General features: G+C 40.5%; 2 protein-coding genes across 4 annotated transcripts; one reads left to right on the top strand and one right to left on the bottom strand.

Moving 5' to 3' along the window:
- Nucleotides 1–1663: 1663 nt before the first annotated feature.
- On the bottom strand, nt 1664–5646 carry tmem30b (transmembrane protein 30B). The gene is made up of 8 exons (XM_079641578.1): nt 5498–5646; nt 4891–5087; nt 4495–4602; nt 4285–4392; nt 4013–4103; nt 3795–3932; nt 3478–3684; nt 1664–2427 (listed from the first exon to the last, which is right to left on the bottom strand). The coding sequence occupies exons 2-8, from the start codon at nt 5077–5079 to the stop codon at nt 2249–2251; spliced, it is 1020 nt and encodes a 339-aa protein (XP_079497704.1). The 5' UTR covers nt 5080–5087; nt 5498–5646; the 3' UTR covers nt 1664–2248.
- Nucleotides 5647–5882: 236 nt separating this feature from the next.
- On the top strand, nt 5883–18682 carry kdm1a (lysine (K)-specific demethylase 1a). Of its 3 annotated transcripts, none has more exons than XM_079641575.1 (22): nt 5883–5986; nt 6715–6766; nt 7281–7583; nt 8187–8355; nt 8564–8697; nt 8807–8885; nt 8998–9090; nt 9193–9299; nt 9503–9584; nt 9983–10077; nt 10862–10879; nt 11085–11227; nt 11361–11451; nt 11926–12060; nt 13995–14068; nt 14604–14715; nt 14828–14960; nt 15079–15266; nt 16143–16257; nt 16357–16484; nt 16950–17096; nt 17674–18682. In XM_079641575.1, exons 2-22 carry the CDS (start codon nt 6722–6724, stop codon nt 17872–17874), a joined length of 2592 nt encoding a protein of 863 aa, XP_079497701.1. In that variant the 5' UTR covers nt 5883–5986; nt 6715–6721; the 3' UTR covers nt 17875–18682. The 3 variants fall into 3 exon arrangements, with proteins under 3 accessions (XP_079497701.1, XP_079497703.1, XP_079497702.1); XM_079641576.1 differs by lacking the exon at nt 5883–5986 and adding an exon at nt 6121–6575; XM_079641577.1 differs by lacking the exon at nt 6715–6766 and having other exon boundaries at nt 5966–5986.
- The last annotated feature ends 870 nt before the right edge of the window (nt 18683–19552 follow it).

The raw sequence follows: 19552 nt of genomic DNA, 5'->3' as shown, positions 1-19552 counted from the left end.
AATCTTGTATTATTCTTATTCTCATCTATTAATGAAGAGTAGTATGCTGCTCTCGCTTTACGCAGTGCTTTCTTATATTCATTGAGAGTAATATGCCAAATTAAACGAGATTCTTCAAGTTTAGTGGAACGCCATATCCTTTCAAGTTGTCTCGACTTTTGCTTTATTTTGCGGGTTTCGGCATTATGCCATGGAGCTAATCTATGTTGTTTTATTTTCTTCTTTTTCAAAGGAGCAACAGAGTCTAATTTTATTCGCAGCGCATCTGTAGCACTATCAACAACATGATCAATTTGGGGGGGTGTACATTTTGTATAAGTTTCCTCCCCTACATGCAGACATGCTATCGAGTTAAGTATTGGTGGAATCTCTTCCTTAAATTTGGCTATAGCACTAACAGATAGGTTTCTGCTGCAGGAGCTTTTGGCTAATGCTTTGTAGTCTAGTAACAGTACTTCAAAAGTTACTAAGAAATGGTCGGATAAAGCAGGATTATGCGGTTCGACTAATAGTTGCTCAATTTCAATACCATAAGTCAGAACAAGGTCAAGAGTGTGATTATAGCAGTGGGTTGGTTTATTTACACTCTGACAGAAACCAACAGAATCTAATATAGAATTAAATGCAACAGTAAGGCTGTTGTTTAATAATAGTATTTCTGATTTAGTGGTAATACGATGTTGTGTTTGATATTAAACGATCATAACCGCATTCTCAATTTTGTTGGGGATAGCCAGGGCCTTTTTCTGGACCTGGAAACATTCGGGGCTTAGCCCACAGTGGCGGCGCCAGAGATTTTCTTTTGGGAGTGCTGTGGGGTAGCTTGACGTTTCATAGAGGGTGTTCAAACATGTAGGGTTTCCCATTAAAGTACCGGGCGCTACAATGTTACTTTCTACTGCAACACTCCCCACACGCACACACAGGGACGTGCACAGACATTTTGGGGGGGCGGGAGCTAAAATGAGAAAAAGGGCACTTCCCATAATCATTTATAAAAAAATGTTTTAAAACAAAAAGTTAAATATAGTTGCACATCTCTGACTTACTGACCAATTTATTTTAATACCCTCACACTCAGGCAATTATTTAAAACTCAATAGAATTCTACAAAATAATCAGTTAACACAGCGACAATGGTCTTCTTTAGTATTCACTAGGCACATGAGCAGCCAACAATCAAAATTATGAAGTTACTGTTTAAGGCAGGAAATTACAGGCAAAAAGATCTTTTTTTCATGTACTTGTACATTTTGGTCTATTTTGCTTCCATGTTTTCTTACACTCTAATGGAAAGAAAACTTCCAAAAAACACATAAATGGTATTCGTTGTACTACCATGGCTGAATTCATCTATAGATTTAAAGCTAATCTGCATATTTAAACATAACATTTCAGGGGAAAATACTGACTGTAAGTAAATATCTTGGGAAGTTGTGAGGTGATATGTTTTTTTGTTTGTTTTTTGTTTTATCCTTTTCACCTGCAGTGCCTTGGTAACTGCAGGCAAATTAGCGCATTTGAATTAAGATAAGATAATAGATAATATAGTACTTTATTTGTGTAACGCCTAATTTGCATATCAATGTGGCGATTATGACGACGTTAATAGATACACATGTTACTGTATTCACCTTTAGTGTCTCACAATAAGACAGAGGAATTGTTTTAAAAGACATTTTATTAAATAAATATAAACATAAAGTAAAATCTTAGAACCACATTAAGAGTTAAAACATGGGCTTGCATGCCTGTGCACCAGATACCTGAGTTAATATTCCCACAATTAACAGCACTATTACTAAGCTAAACGTCACAGCTCTCACAAAATCAATTATAAATTATTGTCTGTATCATATGGCTTATCAAACAGTTTATGGCTTTAATATATTGTTACTGACCTAAGATGAGGAGGCAGCTCATTAAGTAACGACGAAAAACCCACCCCTTTCAGCTGTTCTACTTTTAATGAAGGCTAACTGACTTTGCATTGTTTTTTAACTTAATATCAATATATACACAACATAACCATATTGGATATCATTATGTCTTGCAGTCGCTGGGAAACTCCAGTGTCAAGGCTTGCCTCAAAAAAAGTGTCAACAGAATTGCATGCTCAGGGGGGGGGGGGGGGGGGAGGGTTACGCTCCAACTTTTGTGTGAGCACTGCACTGTACTTTAATCGACCCATTGAGTAAAAAGGGAAACATTTTGATTAAGAAGACAAACCATTGCACCCACCAGGCACTCAGTCTTCCTCAGGAAACTTGAATTTAGCATAGACAATGAGCATGACCATGGACATGAAGACGCATAATGAACCAACAACAAGGTAGGCAATGCCGAGGAACTCATTCTTTCCACCCATCCAGGACACGTTGCTGAACACCACCTTCTTTCTCCCATCGAAGCTCACAACGGGATAGTCTGGGGACAAAATATTAAGGATATACAGAAAAAAAGGAAACGCATACAATCGACAAAGTGACATTGAGACAACATTTTCCTGTTAGAATTCAATTTATAAAACCCCTTTGAGATACTATGATTTACACAGAGATTTTTGCACGTTTAACACATTCAGTATCAACCCATTAGACTTGCCGGGTTTTTAAAAAAAAAAATGTTTAGGGACTCCCATTTCACCAATATATCTAATTCAAAATAGCAGACGCTAAACATTCTTGCACTGTATAATCCATCAGAGCAATTGCTGCCTGAACGAGTAAAGAAAATACCTATAAACTCTCTCTGGTTTACATTAAAATGGTAAGCAAAATTGTACACACAACTATACATAAGTATTTAAATGTTTTAAAAGGATGTTTAACTTGGAAACACATTGCTATGGTCTGTTTGAGGTATTTCAATAGGCCTTCATAGGCTTCAGGTTGACGGAAATCAATCATGAGACAATTATTTGCCTAGCACATTTACTTAGGTCAAAATATTTGACTGTTTTTTGTTTGTTTTGGTTTTCTTTTTCTTTTCTTTTTTAAATCAAGGAAGTCCTGAGTCATTGTCTTAACTCTGCTCAGGGTAAAAGTGAACCACACCCAACAGGTCAAACCAGTTAGACCAAGCTGCTGCTGCTGCTGCTGTTGATGTAACATGACACAAAACATGGGTGAACAATGGCTCACACCTTTACTTGAAGCCTTGTAAATATGTTCACGTTGATGGAACATTTTAAAACTCCTCTAACCACATACAGTAAATTATATTGGTTAATGCATGAAACCTAATCACGAGGAGTTTAAACCAGGCTAAAACGGCTTTAAACAAGAATTAAGTGTCGCTTGAAATTGCATTAGCAAATTCTTGTTCTGTCACTGAAAGGTGACATTTTTAATAGTGATTTGTGTGATGGTTAAAATATTCAAGTTAAAAATGCCTAATTTAATCCTTGAACCCAGGACTAACAATATTGCTCTTACCTCCAAGTACCACAATCTATAGTATTCATAAAAAGGATACTGTAGGCGATTGTAAGAGAGTAGTTTCCAGCTGGGAGACCCTTTTCATATTCCCCGTCGGTGATTCGTCGATAAAGCTTTCTGAAATCTGGCAGGGCGGCTCTCCTCATCCACACCAGGAAATCTTGATTGATGAAGCCGTTGTTAGCAGGGTCTGAGGTGTCCAACTGGTAAGCGGGCTTGGGCCAAAATATGGGTTTAACAGTGTCTGGAAGACAAACGTATGAATCAGCTATCATGTTTTCTTACATTATATTTTCAAATAATATTACGATTTGAACAGAATACACAGTGCGTTACAATAAAGAAAGTTATTACTGTTGAATGCATTCTTCAGAGGTGTCACACTGGGGTTTCGGAACTTGACGTTGTAGTCTGTCCACCAAGCAATCCCTTTTCCATCCAAGGGCACCAGCTGCTTTGCACCATTGACGACCCTATACAGCACGAAAGTGTCTTTAAAAAACAAAAACAATATTTAATACATCCATAATACAGTCAATAAACTTTAGACTTAATGGATTGTCCTCACATACCATTGAACATGCTGTTTGCAATTGCTCCACAGGGTACAATTGGCTTATCGTTGCTGTTATAATTATAGGGTGAACAGCTGTCACTGGGAGCCTTCAAGAGACAAAACAGTTTTTTATTCCCCAAATATGATCTAAAATCTTTCTTGGTAATTCAGACGGGCAACAGCATGGCTATATTCAATGCTAAAAATATAAACCGTTCCCATATGTTCAACCAAATTGAAATTGAGAACGCATTGTTATTGTTTTTTTTTCAATTTCTTTTAACTCACGGTAAAGGCATCCAAGTCCCCAGACAGCTGTTCATCATCTCTGGACGCAGCATACTTTCTGTAATTCTGGAAGTAGTTTGACAAACCATAATAAAAGAACACAGGTCCCTGTGGAGGAAAGGAGAATCACAAAAGGACATCCATGGGTCAGTTCAACTTCATCATTGTGTGTATATGTGTGAATGTTATATTGCAAAACTCCAATACAACCTCAAAGAGACTGTCAATGGAGAAATCCAGGTTGCACACACAGTTCTTGGCATCTGAGTCTGAGCACCTGTAGCATGGTGAATCTTTTTCAAGACCAGTGTAGTCGATCTGTGAAGTAAAGAACAAGAAGGGCTTTAATTAGTGATGGCTACAACACCTATCCATCCGATTTTACACCACACCTGGTTTAATTCAGTACAATATTACTTGCAAACGACAAGTCGGTGAGCAGTTTACAGATTTAATGCATGTCATTTTAATACTTAACAATCCTGAAAAACCTAGATTCAGCTTGTGGTTTGTTCACATCTACCATCTGCATGTGTAACTTTGTCTTATACTTCCTGTCTTCTTGCTGATGATATAAGCATGCAAACTAACTTATTTAGGTCATACCTCCAAAACCGTGATGCTTCTTGAAGTGACAAAGAGAGCAACACCAATGCCAATGAATGCCAGGCCGATGAGGACAAACCCTGGGATGACAATGCCAGCGGAGAGCATGGGCTGCCATGCAGGAAGTCTCTGCTGGGTGAAGGCTGTGTTGTCAGGCCGGTTGGCTATTTCCTTTTCTTCCTTCACCATTTTTGATTCTGTTGGGTAGATTTTCAAAAACAGCTCAACAACTTGTGAATGTTTGTACAAGGCCTTCATGGTATCGTACTCTTAGTATAATACAATGGCCATGGCAAACATAATAAACACGCCCTGTAAAGTCTACATGAATGAGCCACTATTTTACCTGTCCTGACAGAGACTTACAGATTTCACACAGCAATTATATAGCGTATTTATTAAAATAGCATACCCCACCCCGAAAGGCGCTTCATATCACATAGAAACATCTTGAATTTTAACTCCCAACCATCTCCTTTCAACAACACAGTGAGCAGCCGCAAGCAACACAGAGACAGACTTTTCGCTCACTTTAAAACTCATAGTGATAGTAAAATTCACACACAAACACATACCGATTTACTTGAGGATTTCAAGTATTACTTACATTCAGTCGGCTCAAAATGGTGCAACAAAGGAGTCAACAAAAAGTCGGAATGCCTTCCCGTATAGGCGCGACACAAGCTCACCTTTACCTGTCTAGCCCCGCCCCCGCCCCCCTGCCCATCCTGTTCTTCTTCCAGAATGACGTCAGTTTGTGTGCAGAGCTTCTTTTTGTTATTTTACATTAACGGAAGACAAATGGGGCAAACAAATCCCAATTTGCCACAAAAAACTTTAAAAAAACGTTTGTTTTACTTTCGTACCAAAAATAAATTGAATCATGTTTTTTTGGCATGTTTATACTAAAGTAGATCCAATGCAGCAGTTTTAAGTGTTAAATACCCGCCTACTTATTGATGGACGTTTGTTTTGACCAATCATTTTGTAGGGAGGTATTGGGTAACGTTTTCGGTCGACCAATCACGGAGGAGTTCATTGAAAGGAGTCCTACTACTCTGCCGTCTTTGTGTTGACATTTTCGGAGGACTGAGAGGTAATATGAATAATTTCAATAGGTATTGCTTACCTTTACGTTAAAAGCAACGATGGTGCATGGTGAAAGGAAGTCTGCCTACTGATTCGTTCAGTTAATAAACGCAAATCTCATTAAAAGCGAAGCCAGCGCTTTGTTTTTCACTAGGTCGCACCTGCTAATGTGCCAGTAGTGCAGCTAGCAATGTCTCATTGTTAGCGGCGTTAGCTAACATGGCATGGTCTCGCAATATAGATGTGAAAAGAAAATCATTAAGAATTGACCAAATCCATGTTTGCAGTACAGCCCTTGGTGGAATCCCATAAAAATAAATGTAATCTGTTATTGATCTGTCTTGTATACTAGTCCCTGTCTAGAACAAAACTACCGTTAGCCAACGCTAGCTAACGTTAATAGCCTTAGCTAGCATTCTGTTGCTAGCTTTGCAGTTGACTTGCTAGCTAACAAAGTCAATTTGACCAGGACTGATATTCAGCAACTACAAACGCTCTCGGCACAGGATGGCTGTCCTTTCCAAGTTACTAATAAAACACCGGGTTCATTACGCATTCAGCGTTTTAAAGCAGTGAGCTACTCCTTTTATCTGATGGTATGGTTCAGATGATATTTTCTAACACATTTTCAAACAGGTATCGCTTGATTTCAATGTGATGTGAAAGGCCAACATTTGTTGTAAAGTTGGTCCTGTTCGTAACCATATTTCTGGTTCTGTCTTCATTTCTTTTTAGTGTTTGAATGGATATTACCAGGTGCCCGGAGAAATGGGTAAAACAGGAAAAGGTTATTATTACCATGGAGCCCTCATTTCATAAATCATGACATTCATACACCGACGTATCTGTAGCTGACGTATCTTTAAACATCTAGTGATGCAAACGTGCCATTTTTGGGGGAAGCATCTCCCTAAGCCAGGGAGTATTTGGTGGTGGTTAGCCTTTTGTTGCAGGTGCATTCACTGCCCCGCAAAGCAAGTGACCAGTAAACTTATTGGCTGTAAACAATGTTTAGTGAGTTAATTTAATGTGAAAACCACTAGTAAGTCAGTGAAATTACCATTTCGTAGGCTTTCACTCACATTTGGGAATGCTTAAAAGGTTCTTTTTTTATTTATTTTTGCCAGCACTCAAAGCCTACACTTCATCATTTTCATCTTTTTATAAATAATAGTTAGATGTCTTTTTATTTTATTTATTTTTGAAAAATTCAAATAAACCGTATCCCTTCAAAAACATGTGTGCTGTTGTTTGTTCCATTATGTTTTTTCCCCTCAAAATTTGGTTCCCTCTTTCTTCAGGAGAGGCCTCCAACATCGTCTATGATGCTGTCTAGCAAGAAGTCAGATGCTGGCTCCTCTTCCTCTTCCACATCGTCTTCGGCGGGAGCTGCGGGAGCAGCGGGAGCGGAAAGGGTGGGCGTTGCTGATGCCCAGACTGGTCCATCTGTCTCTGCGGCAGGCCCTATGGATGTAAAGAAAAAGGAAAGGTCCTCCCCTAGTGGGGAGCCTGGAGGAGCCCCTGTGCCTCACCAAGCAGGCCCCGGGGGGGCAGAGCAAGACGCAGCTGAAGTTCGCAGAACGAGTCGTCGCAAGCGAGCAAAAGTAAATATCTAAGGGTTCTCCTTCCTCCATACTGCCAAAACTGATGATGGTGAAAAATGACAATGAAAAAAATAAATAAAAGGGTATTTTATGGCAGTGACAAATTCATGATATTGTATGACCATTTGTTTGCTTTAAACATTACGTGCCATATTGCTATCTACCTAACGTCACAAGTTCCTACTTTCTATATGTACCCCAGTGGAAATGCACAACAGGTCATTTCTCATAATCTCGCTTTTCAAAATCATTTATGCACTCAAACTTTTTAATTCTCGATAGTTTTTTTTTACTTGATTATTTATTTATTGTGATGCTATGAAGTATTTACCATGTATATTGGAATGATCCACATCCAGGCTCCCGGGTGTATCTGTGTGCTTTATTCCTGTATGTTCCTGCCTGTGTACATGACATAAGATTCTCATAACCAATTGCCTCTTGCAGGATTAATAAAGTTGTTGATTGATTGATAATCTAATCGGTGTGATATTAATAGAGAATTGTACTTATACCCAGAAATGTTTTTGGGTGATGTGGGAGCTCACCAACCAATCCATAGCAAAGCCGGTTTTAATGTTGCTTTTATTGTGCCTAACGTAGCAAGTGGAATACCGTGAGATGGACGAAAGCCTGGCCAATCTGTCGGAAGACGAATATTACTCGGAGGAAGAGAGGAATGCCAAGGCAGAGAAAGAGAGGAAGCAAGTAATCCCTCCACCACCTCCACCACCAGAGGAGGAGAATGACAGTGAACCAGAGGAGCCATCTGGTGAGTCTTCAATCTGATGCATCATATCAAAGCAGTGGCATAAAACAGGAAAGAAACTAAATGTAACAGGCTTTGTTTTTCACAGTCTGATAATTGCCTAGTTTTGGACTTAATGTAGCAGCTCACCGCATATTATATCTCCATATGTTGGTCCTAAATCAATCCTTAATGATGTTAATAGTATGGTTATATGTATTTTCTTGTTAAGGTGTAGAAGGGGCTGCTTTCCAGAGCCGTCTTCCTCATGACCGTATGACATCCCAGGAGGCAGCCTGCTTCCCTGACATAATCAGCGGACCCCAGCAGACTCAGAAGGTCTTCCTCTTCATCCGCAACCGAACGGTAAGCGCTGGGATAAACCATGGATAAAGGCATGACTAAAAAAAGGACTATGTTATTATGGTTTTAAACCTATGTACTACTTTTCTTAATTCATCTTAATTTCAAACAGCTCCAACTGTGGCTGGACAACCCTAAAATCCAGCTGACCTTTGAGGCCACTGCACAACAGCTTGAGGCTCCGTACAACAGTGAGTCATTTATATTGTAATTGAATTGTAACTTTTATTTCTCTTTCGTTTTGTAAGAATATTTTTTGTTACACATAAATTGAGATTTGATGAGATTTTGCTTTCCTTTCAGGTGATGCTGTGCTGGTCCACAGGATACACAGCTACTTAGAACGGCATGGTCTCGTTAACTTTGGCATTTACAAGAGGGTCAAGCCATTACCCAGTAAGTTCACTCTTGTAAACTAAATCCTTCAGAGACATTGACCTGGGAATGGTCAGTAGTGTAAGAATACCCTCTTAATGTACTCCCTGCTTGTTGTTGCAGCTAAGAAGACCGGGAAGGTTATAGTCATTGGTGGAGGTGTGTCTGGCCTTGCTGCAGCCAGGCAGCTGCAGAGCTTCGGGATGGACGTTACAGTACTGGAGGCCAGGGTAGGTCACCAACAGGGTTTCTATCAATGTTTTTTTTCAGGTATTAGGTGGTTTTGTAACATCTGCTTAACAAGCTTTGGTATACATCATTAAATCATTGTAAAACATTTACTGTATTTTTGCAATTAAGATTGGTGCATAACAAATAAAAATGATTTAACAAGTTGAGTGACCTTTTTACGATCCTCGCTTTTTCCTTGCAGGACCGTGTTGGAGGCAGAGTGGCAACATTTAGGAAGGGCAATTATGTCGCTGATCTGGGGGCCATGGTGGTGACAGGGCTGGGTAAGATTCTGATATTCTTTTAATTAATACAGAAGTCAATCACAACAGTAACATGCCAAAACTTCCTTAAAATCTAAACAATGACTGTCAAGCTACATTTCTAAGGAAGTCCTTGGTATAGATTGGCAGTCAGAAAAAGTCCCTGATAGTAAGTCAAATACAAATAAATAATAAAGGATGTTTACCTTGCATTAAAAATAAGCTGGTCATTAATTTTCTTATTTTTTACTTTTCCTATAAATCTTCATTATCTAGTGACATATTATTCATGCAAAATAAGAAGCAGTTGCATATTCCTCAAATGCAATGCAACAGTTACTGACACCTACCTGTAGAGGGTGACATTGTCCATGTTTACGTTGTGTCAATGTCAACTGTGTGCTTGTGTGCTTGTTCAGGAGGGAACCCCATGGCAGTGATCAGCAAGCAGGTGAACATGGAGCTGGCCAAGATCAAACAGAAGTGTCCACTGTATGAAGCAAATGGCCAGGCTGTGAGTATAACAACATTTATGTATCAGTTCCATTACACAGCAACAGCAAAGCTCTTCTGCAGGCTCTCACACTAAGTAGAATCCAGGGATACCTCCTTAGCGGCTAAATATGAACAGACATTGCAAAAATACTTAATTTTTCTGAAAAAAAATGTCTACTTACGACATTGTAGCCATGTAACAGCTAACCACTGGCTTTAGCTGCATTATACATGGTTAACCAGGACCTTGTGTTGTCTACTTCCTTTAAGAGAAGATGTTTACTTATGCACAGTTGTTTCCTCTCGGGATATGAATGCTCTGTGTTTGGGTTTATAGCTATTCTCTTAAGCCTTGTCCTGAGGCAGGGATCTGGCTTTACACGAGCCACAAACACACAAAGAATGATGCGCTCATTTTACCGCTTACCCTTGCGTGTCACCAACCACAGCTTCAGTTCCTGTAAGAGCAGACACCAGATATTGCCTAATGCCATTACATTGAAAATATTCCCCTCACATTTGTGTTCTGTCTGTCAACTGGCAGCCACAGTAGTAGGATGTTTAGGTTCATGTTTGGGGCAAATCCATTGAAGTGGGGACTAGCCGGCAGGGCTCTTGAAGCATCAACATCATGTGTAACTGGTTTCCTCCTCCGCAGGAAAAAGCAAATTAAATGTTCATGTTTTACTTTTGTGCAAACCCGTTCAAGGTTAAACTGTTGTTTACTGAATATGTTCTCTCTCCCCCCTCCCCTCTTCCCTCCTCAACCTCTTCCATGGTAATCCTTTGGTGAACTATTCAAGGGTGAACGATGCACAAGTGTAAGTATTGGTCTATTAACATAACACATTTATCACACATTCAAAATGACACGTTGAATTATAGTGATGTATAAATGCCATATCAATATCATTTTTTTAAGCTTTATTTGAATCTGGCATGGTTTTCCTTCTGTTCCTTTGTTTATTCATTACTGCTGTCATTAGCGTGACTGATGGATTGTTGTGTGATTATGTGTGTGTCCAGGTGCCAAAAGAGAAGGATGAGATGGTGGAGCAGGAGTTCAACAGGTTGCTGGAGGCCACCTCCTTCCTCAGCCACCAGCTGGACTTTAACTTCCTCAACAACAAGCCTGTTTCTTTGGGACAAGCCCTGGAGGTGGTCATCCAGTGAGTATGGTGTTCACTACATGAGCTCACACAGGGGATAGTGATGGGTTTATCCTGTACATGTGTACCCAAGGAGGACTTTTATACCAATACACAAAAACACTCCAAATGCTAATCTCGTGTGTGTTTGCAGGCTGCAGGAGAAGCATGTCAAAGATGAGCAGATAGAACACTGGAAGAAGATCGTAAAGACTCAGGAAGATCTTCGGGATCAGCTAAACAAGGTGAGCACACGTCCTTGTGTGAGGCTGCAGGAGTCCTAAATACATTTCGTAGTAAAGAGGGGAGAAAAAAAGACAATATTCTAATTTTGGGTAAACGGCTATGAGTAGTTTCCATCTTTTTCAAACGTTTTCTTTAATCCAACTTAAAGGGAAATCTTCTTAAGTGGTGAATGACTTTATATTTTCCATTGTTTTGTCATTAAGGGATTAAAGGGACTACATTTCACTGTCCAAATGTAATTGCTGTTTACTTTTGGCAAACATCTGTTGGCTGTTATGTCAGCTATGCTTGCGGGATTGATTTGCTGATAAAGCTTAAAGACAGTATGCACTTTTTGTAAATTGCTGCTGACCGTCCTAAAATGCCATTATGAGGAAAAGCAGGCTCATTACTGAGCACATACATATCTTTATCTGCGTCGTCTTCTCATGACTTTCTTCCCCTCCGTCTCTTTTCTTTGCTCTCCTTTTTAGATGGTGATCACTAAGGACCGGGTGAAGGAGCTCCATCAGCAGCATAAAGAGGCCAGCGACGTCAAACCCCCCAGAGATATCACAGCTGAGTTCCTGGTGAAGAGCAAGAACCGTGACCTCACCGCAAACTGCAAAGTAAGCTCAAAGACTGTTGCAGAAAGAGAAATGTAAACATTAAAGATTCTAAAAATAAATAAAAAGGTACAATGAAGATCAAAGACCACCTAACATCTTAACACATATTTAAAAGCTGTAGGAGGTTATACAGACTTGTTGTCCAGAACACATTTCTATGTGATGTTTTCATCAATTTCAGATTGATATTAGGCTGAAAAACATAAAGGAAATGTAGTTTACATCTTATCGAACTGTATTTCTGGTTTTCATAACTTTCCTTTGGCATAGTTTAAACTACTTTGAAGCAATATTTGATTCGATGAAGAACAATTTTTAAGTGTACCTGTAGGCCCAGTGGTCAACCACCACAATATCCAACACAGAAGCGTTGAATTTGTTCTGAAGATCAACCCTTTTTTAAGCAGCATTATAATGTGATGGATGTTTTATGGGCTTCTAGGTCAGGCTGGATGCCTTGCTGAATTGTAATGCCTTGCTCTAAGTAAACCAGACAGGCTGTGTTTAAGTGGTTTAATGCCTCGGTAGGATGTATTATTAGAGTGAGCACTGCTGTTTTATTTTTGCTTCAGATAAATCACCTCCACCAATGATACATGTGTGTTTTAGAGGGAGGTTTTAGTTGGTTTAAACACAGCTGGTGTCTGAGCTGAATTAGTCTGCGACCCATCCGCTGTGTGAGAAACCACTTCAAGTCTTTGAATCACATGTCTGCGGATGTACACACAGACACACACTTTCAACGAGACAGAATGAGCCCTTTTAAGGGTGTGTGTGACATGCATGGCTACACCATATAACGAGATTTAAGGGTGGGTCAGAATGCTTTTGCTGTGCATACTTTCCAGTAGGCTTGCCCTTTGTAATATTTTCCCATGTCAGCTCCCTGGCTTGTAGACGTCATAAGGACGTAAAATGTTTTAGAGTGGACTCAGTGGAGATGGGGCCTGGCGTTGTAGGTGGTATTACCAGAATTGACTAGTTTGTATTGTGGCGAAGTGATGAACAGGTTGAGTCAGCCCTCAGTAAAAACAGCTTCTCCTTTCTACATGACCTTAACCCTCTGGGTGTGTACATACTGCACATACACGCGATGCACGCAACACATGTTCACATAGTTAAAGTTCTCACCAGCTCCTGACGTCTGATTCAGTGTCAGACGAAATTACATTTTTTTTTAAAGGATTGAAATAATTTCAAGTGTATAATAATACAAAAATATTAGCATAGTAGTAATATTGTAACATTCAAATCAGTTTGAGTTGAAAATTGACAAGAAGTTGACGCAATATACCAGACAATTAATTAAAGTTTTTTTTCTCTCAATTTATTTTTTAATGATTTTTTATGTCCTTAGTTTTCATTGGAATTTAAAGGTGACCTATCATGCAAAATGCACTTTTGTACATCTTTTATACATGAATATGTTTCCCCGGTGTTCCACGGAACTCACCAAGTGTCAGAAAACACAACTCTCTATTTTCCTCCATACCCAAATCTCTTAAAAAGGGGCTGGAACGGATCTGATACAGACTGATCTAGATTTGAACACTTCTATGATGTCACAGAAGTGGCGCTACGGCTATTGGGCCAACTCCACCAATCACGAAGAGACAGCCACGGACATTGCCGTTCGAAAGCGCTGGAGACGCTGTAGTACATATGCCAGGCCTGTAGATGGTGCTGTTCTCACAGACTCAGCCCATGCAAAGACAGTGTTAAATTGAGCGAAATGAGGAATGGCTAAAATGCATGATCTGTTTGGTATTTTGAAAAATAAAAAGTATAAATATGTCTTATATAGGTATGGTCCTACACTATATTATTCAAATATAGCATGATAGGTCCACTTTAATGTGGTAAATCATATTTCAAGCATCAATGCTACATAGATGTTTTTTTTATACCCGGCTGTGTGTTCTGTCCCTGTGTAGGAGTACGATGAGTTGGTGGAGACGCAGGTGAAGCTGGAGGAGAAGCTGCAGGAGCTCGAGGCCAATCCACCCAGGTAACAAATCCTCCTGAAGTTTCAGCATAATCTCCCGAGCTGCTACTCCTCCTCTTTTTATTTGGTATCATATGAAAATGAATGACACCATGTCTGAAATTGATCTTTTCTGTATTTGTTTACTCCTCTTTTCCCTGCATGCAAATACTATTTTGATTAATGGTTAAATCACACTCTTATTTGGTCACAATGTATTAGATAGAAGACTTTATACAAGTTATAAAAATGTACTTAATTGTTATTTATATTGCCTTTTGCCCTGAAGTGAAAATAGTCTTAATGGTTATGGAAGAGAATTGTTTGTTGGAGCCCTGCAGCCCTTAGCAACAGATGTTTATCTGTGTATCTCCTTTAGGAATTTGCATTTTTGTTGTTGTTTCAAGGTAATGCTATGTGTCCCAGTATGTGTTCTTACGTTTGCACCACTTAGAGTTAAGCTCTTTCATTGTGTGCATGATTGAACCTGTCCCTCTGAAGTGTGATTAGCTGTCAGAATATCTCAACGTGTTTCTTTGCCTTCTTTTTTTTCCCACAGTGATGTTTACCTGTCATCCAGGGATCGGCAGATCCTAGACTGGCACTTTGCCAACTTGGAGTTTGCCAACGCTACACCCCTCTCCACCCTTTCTCTTAAGCATTGGGATCAGGTATATACATGTCCCCATTTCAAACCTAATAACTGTCCTGAAAACGGTCTTGTATTTCAATGGCCTCTTAAGTTATTGTGCTACCGGTGACAGGTACTTTTTTTCTCCACAGGATGATGACTTTGAGTTCACTGGCAGCCACCTGACTGTAAGGAATGGCTACTCTTGTGTTCCTGTGGCTCTGGCTGAGGGCTTGGACATCAAACTAAACACAGCAGTGCGGCAGGTCCGGTATACGGCCTCTGGTACGTGTTCATCTGCCAAAATGTGGCCACAAGTTTCACGATGGATTTCATATTTGATGTATACAGTATATGGATTGGAAATGTGTGTAAAACTGTTCTTCAAATGTTCTTTCTCCAGGCTGTGAGGTGATAGCAGTCAACACACGCTCCACGACCCAGACCTTCATATACAAGTGTGACGCTGTGCTGTGCACCCTGCCTCTCGGGGTGCTGAAGCAGCAGCCCCCTGCTGTGCAGTTTGTTCCCCCTCTGCCCGAGTGGAAGACAGCTGCTATTCAGAGGATGGGCTTCGGCAACCTCAACAAGGTATGGAGCTTAGAATTTGTCAGACTGAGATCGTTTCCTTAATTTGCTTATTTTAAGCAAATTACAGCATCTCATTCTGATTTGTCGAAATTCTAAATGAGTCAAGATGTCCCTGAACAATAGATAAGTTAGTGCTAGGGATTTTAATACTAAACCCCCACACATACTACAGGAAAATGTGTGCCAAATGTGATGTACCACATTTTGTGCAGACCAGTGCAAACTCTCAAGCCTTGTGAGTCACGCTGTTTCAGTCAGGTTTTATTTCATGTAGTGTGCTTCTGGCAGGAGTGAGCATTCTGTGCCGTAGAGTCCTCCTACTCCTCTTTCTGTTGCAGTGTCCTTATGCTAGGAACTTGACCTTGAGTGGTAGAGGAGGGAAAAAACAACAAGTATTTTGAATTGAGTAGTTTTCTGTGCCTAAGTGATGTTATCTGTGCTCAGACGTAGGATTGAGGGTGGGATGTAAGGGAGGAATTATCCATGTGTAAACGATGGGGGAGGCAATTGAAGCTGGATGGCGTGCAAATGAAAGGTGCTTTTTCCCAGTTTGTAAGTAACCGGATCAGAGTGCTCATTGTGCGTCACTACTGACCCACCAGCTCTCTTTCTCTGTTACTGAGCATGATCTGCAGCAGAGTGGTTCATCTCCTAATTCTACTGCAGCACAGAGGAGAATACTGCATTATTATGCAATCTGAGCTGCTACTATAGCATCTTTCCAGCAGAGGGCGCTCTCCCATTCACACAGTATAACCATAAAGCCATGGCAGTAAATGGAACTGACATTTAGTCCACAGGACATGAAGCTTCTGATCTAAAATCAGCACTGTGATTGTTTTGTGACTCTCTTTTTGTGCTCCCTCCTGTCTTAAGGTGGTGTTGTGTTTTGACCGCGTGTTCTGGGATCCCAGTGTCAACCTGTTCGGTCATGTCGGCTCCACCACAGCAAGTCGGGGCGAACTGTTCCTCTTCTGGAACCTCTACAAAGGTGAGAAATCCCTATTTTAGTTTTACACTGTAGGGTGTTGTGGTGTTAAGATGTATTTCCTGTATATCCGGTAACCAATTGTGCCGCCTGTCTTCTCAGCCCCGATATTACTGGCTCTGATGGCTGGTGAGGCCGCTGGCATCATGGAGAACATCAGCGACGACGTGATCGTTGGACGCTGCCTGGCCATCCTCAAAGGAATATTTGGAAGCAGCGCTGTGCCACAGGTACACATGTGTGCCTCATCTATGAACAGCCTCACACTGCCTAGTATTATCAGTGCATCGCCATTACTATGACATTTGATTGTCTGTCTTTTCTTCACCTTTTACAAGTCCTCATTCCAATTGTCTATTACCCAAAAGCACACTATTTGAAATAGCTGGAAGTTTTGTTCAAATACAATTAATTATGTTTGTTGATTACAGAAAAGGAACGGAGAGTTTTATTTTTTATGATCCATCATTAGTCTTTTTTCTGGTTGCATCTCCCCATAACCAGCACCACTTTACACAGCAGGCGCATATGGAGTTGTATCCAAACCATGTGTCATTATAAATCATTTGCTTGTGGTTTCAAATCTGATAAAATCATATGCTTGGAGGCCAGTGTTGCAGCTGTTTACATGTCCCTCTAATATCATGATGGAAACTCCTAAAAAGTCCCTTTTTTGTTGTTTCTCCTCATTGCAGCCCAAGGAAACCGTGGTCACTCGTTGGCGTGCTGACCCCTGGGCCCGCGGCTCCTACTCGTACGTTGCTGCAGGTTCTTCGGGCAACGACTATGACCTCATGGCACAGCCCATCACGCCCGGCCCTGCGATACCAGGAGCCTCACAGGTGAGCACTCAAACTCCACAGAATCCATAGTCACCAAAAACTCCAAGGAACCATCCTTAAAACAATTAAAATGCCTTTCGTTTTAATGTTTGATGACGTTTCGGCATTAAGCCTTTGTCAGAAGTAAAAAGAAAAAAATGTGGCGTTTGTTTTTAGGTCTTACACGACTATGCTATTACAATAAAGGCATTTGAATGGTTTCAAAGAAATTGCCTTTGAGTTTTCTTGTGATTTTGGTGTTTACATTTTACACAATCCTGAGTCTTGAGTTTGTGTTTGGGTAAGAATGTAAGTTTATTGTGTGTGTGAAAGCGAAGGAGAACAGGCATCCCAGCCTGCCCACAATACTCAACCAAACCAAAGCAGAGCCGTTTCTTCTCCACACAAATGTTTTTCCCGCTGTTTTGATGTTGGCATGCTGATTGAGTCATATTTATGTGTTGGATGATGAGTTCTGGCAGTTGACTACCACACTTTTTCCTCTGTCAACTTCGCCCGTATTTTCTTTTAATCCCTTATTACGTTAGGAACAATCCAACTTAGATCTTAATGTGTTTTTCTTTCTTTTTCCTCTCAGCCTGTTCCTCGTCTCTTCTTCTCCGGAGAGCACACGATCAGGAACTACCCCGCTACAGTTCACGGCGCCCTGCTCAGTGGGCTCCGGGAGGCCGGGCGCATCGCAGATCAGTTCCTGGGTGCCATGTACACACTTCCCCGACAGGCCACTCCCACAACAGCCAGCAACCCTCAGCAGGCTCCGCCCACTCCCAGTGTCTAAAATGTCCTCTCATAGTAACTGCCAACTCTGGACTTAAAGACCAACTTCAACAGTTAATGAGAAAAAACGAATCCAGAAACTGTGGACATTTCTGAACGTGATCCTGGAAGAACCTGACAACACTTAGCATTATTGCATTTGCTCTAGTAATAACACACAGAAATAGTTTTCTGGCTATGATGTGAAATTGATATTCCTTGTATGGAGTATTTCAGTTCTTAACACTTATTTTGGGATGTTAGTGACTGCTGACATTTCCAGCTAAATATGGAGACAGACTTCTACTAAGACTGGGCTATGCTAACGGATGACTAATAAATTCCCATTTTGTTAAATAGTGATGTAATAACTAATCTATCCTAAATGTTGTGTTCCAGTCTTAAAACCCGAAGCATGGCTTTATGTTTGGAGTGATTCAGTGTATTTTATTCCATGTGGAGTTAGTCTGCAAAACCCAACATGTATTTATGTGCCCTTGTCTAAATCCTAAATGTACACACAACATTGAGCCAGATATCATATTGTAAAACAGATGACCAACCGAGTAGCACAGTCTCAACCTCAATGCCTTGTCTTGGTTGTCTTAAAACATTGCTATGTACTGTAGCTGTACGCCTCCTAAATTTACTTTCTACCACTTAGGTTGCAGAGTGTAGTGAATATAGTTTGTATTAAAAGCTAAAAAATAAAGATATGTTGAGAGAATAGTGAATGTTTTTGTTGCCATAGCGGTTTAAGTATTTTATTATGGCTGTTATCACTTACTTTTTTATATTGTCAGTTTTGTTATTAAAAGAAGATAAATTGGTTCTTGGTAGCTGCGTGTTTTTAAAACACATTTTTTTTTTTATAAAGTTGTGTGGTTTGTATGCAGATGTTTTATGTTGCAAAAATGATTCCTCTCCTATCCCCTGCAGATGTGTAGTTTCTGTACTTGCACATGCATGTTCAAAATGAACATGGCTGCTTTGACCCGCCGATGACCCTCCTTCACTGCAGACCTGGCCCCGTCCCAGGGTCTGTGGCACTGTGTGCGTGAGGGACATATGAGGGTCCCTGGCAGCAGCTCCACATAGTGGGAGATCTGCTGAAGGAGGGGGAGATTAAAATGGTCAGCCAATGAACCATAGAGCTTCTTTCTGTGGAGTTGTATTTCAGGGCTCTGTGCCCCTCTGTTTCCATGCACTCTCCAGCGTCACAGGCCTTGTTTTCCCCCAGAGATGTGGTTATTATTATCGTGACCAAAGGAGATGTTTGATGTAACAACAGTAATTGGAGCTGGGGTTGTGGACTGCGGCACTCGGGTATTTTTCACCTAAACCATAGGCTCAGAGCAGTGTGTTACTGTTGACTAGTGAGGTTATTTTTCATAATAGCCTCAAGCCCACACCAACTGATTACTTTATAGAAAGGCAGAGATGTACCAAGCATGATAGGGAGTTATTAACGTCCTTTTGACGAGACCACAGCGTGTCTGAGCACATCTCGTTCGAATCATAGGTGTGGAGTGGAATGTACACTAGTACAAACACCTCCCACGTGCTGTTTCACAAGCACATTGGACATCATCCATGACATAAAGACATAGATGATATGGAGACTACAATGGTTTCATCTTTCAGTATTTTAGCTTTGTTTATCCCTAAGGGTATGTGATTCCTTTGCAGTTATGTTGCTT

The sequence above is a fragment of the Notothenia rossii genome (genome assembly GCF_949606895.1).
Source record: "Notothenia rossii genome assembly, chromosome: 7".
NCBI lineage: Eukaryota > Metazoa > Chordata > Actinopteri > Perciformes > Nototheniidae > Notothenia > Notothenia rossii.
The sequence above is the reverse complement of the archived record's forward strand: the minus strand, read 5'-3'. Positions and strand labels throughout refer to the sequence as shown.

Bases quoted from the DNA above. Each gene is read 5' to 3' on its own strand.
- tmem30b (XM_079641578.1), bottom strand. From the start codon at position 5,079: ATGGTGAAGGAAGAAAAGGAAATAGCCAACCGGCCTGACAACACAGCC. The intron at 3,933-4,012 runs GTATGTGAGGAC...TGTTTTTTAAAG, and splicing joins TGCAAACAGCATGTTCAATG to ACACTTTCGTGCTGTATAGG. The intron at 2,428-3,477 runs GTATCCTTTTTA...TTTTGTCCCCAG, and splicing joins CTCTCTTACAATCGCCTACA to ACTATCCCGTTGTGAGCTTC.
- kdm1a (XM_079641575.1), top strand. From the start codon at position 6,722: ATGGATATTACCAGGTGCCCGGAGAAATGGGTAAAACAGGAAAAG. The intron at 8,886-8,997 runs GTGAGTCATTTA...CTTTCCTTTCAG, and splicing joins GCTTGAGGCTCCGTACAACA to GTGATGCTGTGCTGGTCCAC. The intron at 9,091-9,192 runs GTAAGTTCACTC...TTGTTGTTGCAG, and splicing joins GAGGGTCAAGCCATTACCCA to CTAAGAAGACCGGGAAGGTT.